Source organism: Vitis riparia, chromosome 7 (assembly GCF_004353265.1).
Source record: "Vitis riparia cultivar Riparia Gloire de Montpellier isolate 1030 chromosome 7, EGFV_Vit.rip_1.0, whole genome shotgun sequence".
In the NCBI taxonomy this organism is placed as follows: Eukaryota; Viridiplantae; Streptophyta; class Magnoliopsida; order Vitales; family Vitaceae; genus Vitis; species Vitis riparia.
The window spans coordinates 11140498-11142958 of record NC_048437.1 but is presented as its reverse complement, the minus strand read 5'-3'; the positions used below and the strand labels follow the sequence as shown (position 1 = coordinate 11142958).

The 2461-nt window shown below is 35.7% G+C and overlaps 1 protein-coding gene across 1 annotated transcript; it reads left to right on the top strand.

Moving 5' to 3' along the window:
- The first annotated feature begins 323 nt into the window (after positions 1–323).
- LOC117918876 (dCTP pyrophosphatase 1-like) lies at positions 324–1268 on the top strand. The gene is made up of 2 exons (XM_034835834.1): positions 324–482; positions 820–1268. Exons 1-2 carry the CDS (start codon positions 360–362, stop codon positions 1072–1074), a joined length of 378 nt encoding a protein of 125 aa, XP_034691725.1. The 5' UTR covers positions 324–359; the 3' UTR covers positions 1075–1268.
- The last annotated feature ends 1193 nt before the right edge of the window (positions 1269–2461 follow it).

Genomic DNA, 2461 nt, shown 5'->3' with positions numbered 1-2461 from the left:
TCTGAAATACCTTCACGAAATAATAATTTCTCTTTTTGTAATTTTTTTTTTCAGTGAGGAGTGGTGCCGAGTCTGCCGACAAGACAGGATGGCTTGGTCACAGGTCGGACCACAGTAGAGGGTTAGTAGGAGAGAGTCCCAACAATTATTATAACATCCCACAAAAGTGGAGAACAATAAGAGGGCCCCGCAAGCCCTCTCCCACCGACAGCTGTCCTTCTCATCCTGAGAAGCGCTACCCCACACTCCCCAGTCTCCACCGGGTCTTCCTGGTGCCCTCTTCAAATAGATAAAATGCATCGCGCTTTCCACAATGACACCATCATTCGTAGTTGTCATTTAGACTTGCGTGTGAGAAGATGACTGGGATTTCTGAGGGAGAGAGCGTGAGCCTTGACCTTCTCAAGAAGAAAATGGCGGAGTTCGCCAAGGAGAGGGATTGGGATCAGTTTCACAGCCCAAGGAACCTCCTCTTGGCTCTGGTAAAGCATCCTTCACACCTTAAATAATTCCATTTTTTTTTTCCTTCTTTGGTTATTCTGATTTCCGAGATTCCCACCCACATACTTTATTTTCCTTCATATTCTCTCTGTTTTCTGGTTAGATTTATTCTTGTGCTTGGGAATCTCCATTATGATCAGTTTCTTTCCATTTTCTCTTCACATGCTTTGATATACCACAAAATCGGCTTTGGAAAGGCCTAAGTCCGTAACACAAAACTAAAACGTTTCTGTTCTGACAGATCAAAAGATTAACAAAAATGTTGGGTTTTGTTCCATTTTGTGAGATTCTGATGATGTGGGATGAAATGAAGCACAGGTGGGGGAAGTAGGGGAGCTGTCAGAGATATTTCAGTGGAGAGGAGAGGTGCCAAAGGGGCTGCCGGACTGGAAAGAAGAGGAGAAGCAGCACTTGGGGGAAGAGCTCTCGGATGTTCTTCTGTACCTTGTGAGGCTCTCAGATATCTGTGGCATTGATCTTGGAAAAGCTGCACTTCGCAAGGTCGATCTCAATGCCATCAAGTACCCAGTTTCCAAAACCAATCTCAATAATGAAGGCTCTCAGAGCCATTGATGGATATTCTCGTCTGGGAATATGTCTGCACTGTTCTCTTTAGGGTTCTTTGTACTATTAAAGCTTTTGGATTTTCATTGCATGGAGACTAGTATGGCTGGCTGCTTTTTTTGCATTTATTTGTCACTGTTTTTGCTTGTTAAAGAATCCTTCTGACAGATGTGTGATATGGGGGTGATTTTATTTGGTTTCCATGGAATTTATATATTCTTTTTTTTTTTTTTCTCCTTTATTAGTGGAATGCCATTGATTTGGATGGAGGTCGGGATCGAGGCGGGTTGAGGAGGGAAGAGGTGTCCAACTTTGCATCAAGTGGGTGAAAAGGAAAAAAAAAGTACATTTAATATTTGTTTGTGATGTGAAATAAAGTCATGTGGGCACCAAGAAAATACCTGGACGTTTCATATGTTCCACCTTTTCATGAATGGAACCAATTAATAAATAAATATTTATTTTTTATGTGAGAAAAAAAACGTAGGAAAAACATTTTAGCTTGAAATTTCTATAAATACCGATTTTACGAAATTGGTGGTTGAATTCTATTGAAATTTTAAAAAATATATAGCAAAAGTTTTCAAAAAGAAAGAAAAGAAAAAAAAGTAAATTTTCGTATATTCAAAGAAAAATACACTTGTCAATCAAATCAAAGCTAGTAATTATATTATTAAAAAATAATATCCGATCAAAGCTAAGACTTTTATCAAAATTGTAAGATATGATAATTATTTTTAAATAATTATTAAAAATTTGTAATTTATAAACTTGAGTTTTTATTTTGTAATTTTTTTTTATTTTAGTGTATAGAAACACACTTTTTCCTTTATGAAAATACATCAATGAGATTAAAAAATTGATGAAAATTCAAGTTTTGTAAGAATTAAAGTATGAGTTTTTATAAAAAAATATTTTATTTAAAAATATTGACAATTTATTATAAGTCTATATTTAACTTTTATACTTACATATATAAGTTATGACGGGCTGCCCCTTTTGGGTCATGGTCCAATAGGACAGGAAAGACACCCCACATCCACAGTCATGAGCCACGAGTGTGCGGGCTGGGCTGGGCCGGATAGCCCATTGTAACATGCATAGGGTTTTTGGAAACTCAAAAGAATCGCTGACATGAAGCTATATATATATATATTGTATTTAAATCATAATTTTTTTTACTGTGAATTGAACAAAAAAATCCAAGCCGCCAAAAATGAACCCAGAAAAATCGAAAAAGTTCCTATAAATTCATTAAAAAAAATTGAAAAATATCGACTATTAGATACATCTTCACAAATTTCATGTCAAAATCCATGGATATAGTGATTGCATGGTTTCAAAACTCAAATATTTGATTAAATAGTTTAATCCAAATGTAATACGAATAATAATC

Excerpts from the sequence above, each read along its gene's own strand:
- LOC117918876 (XM_034835834.1), top strand. The coding sequence starts at position 360 with ATGACTGGGATTTCTGAGGGAGAGAGCGTGAGCCTTGACCTTCTCAAG. Across the intron at positions 483-819 it reads GGAACCTCCTCTTGGCTCTG|GTGGGGGAAGTAGGGGAGCT; the intron begins GTAAAGCATCCT and ends AATGAAGCACAG.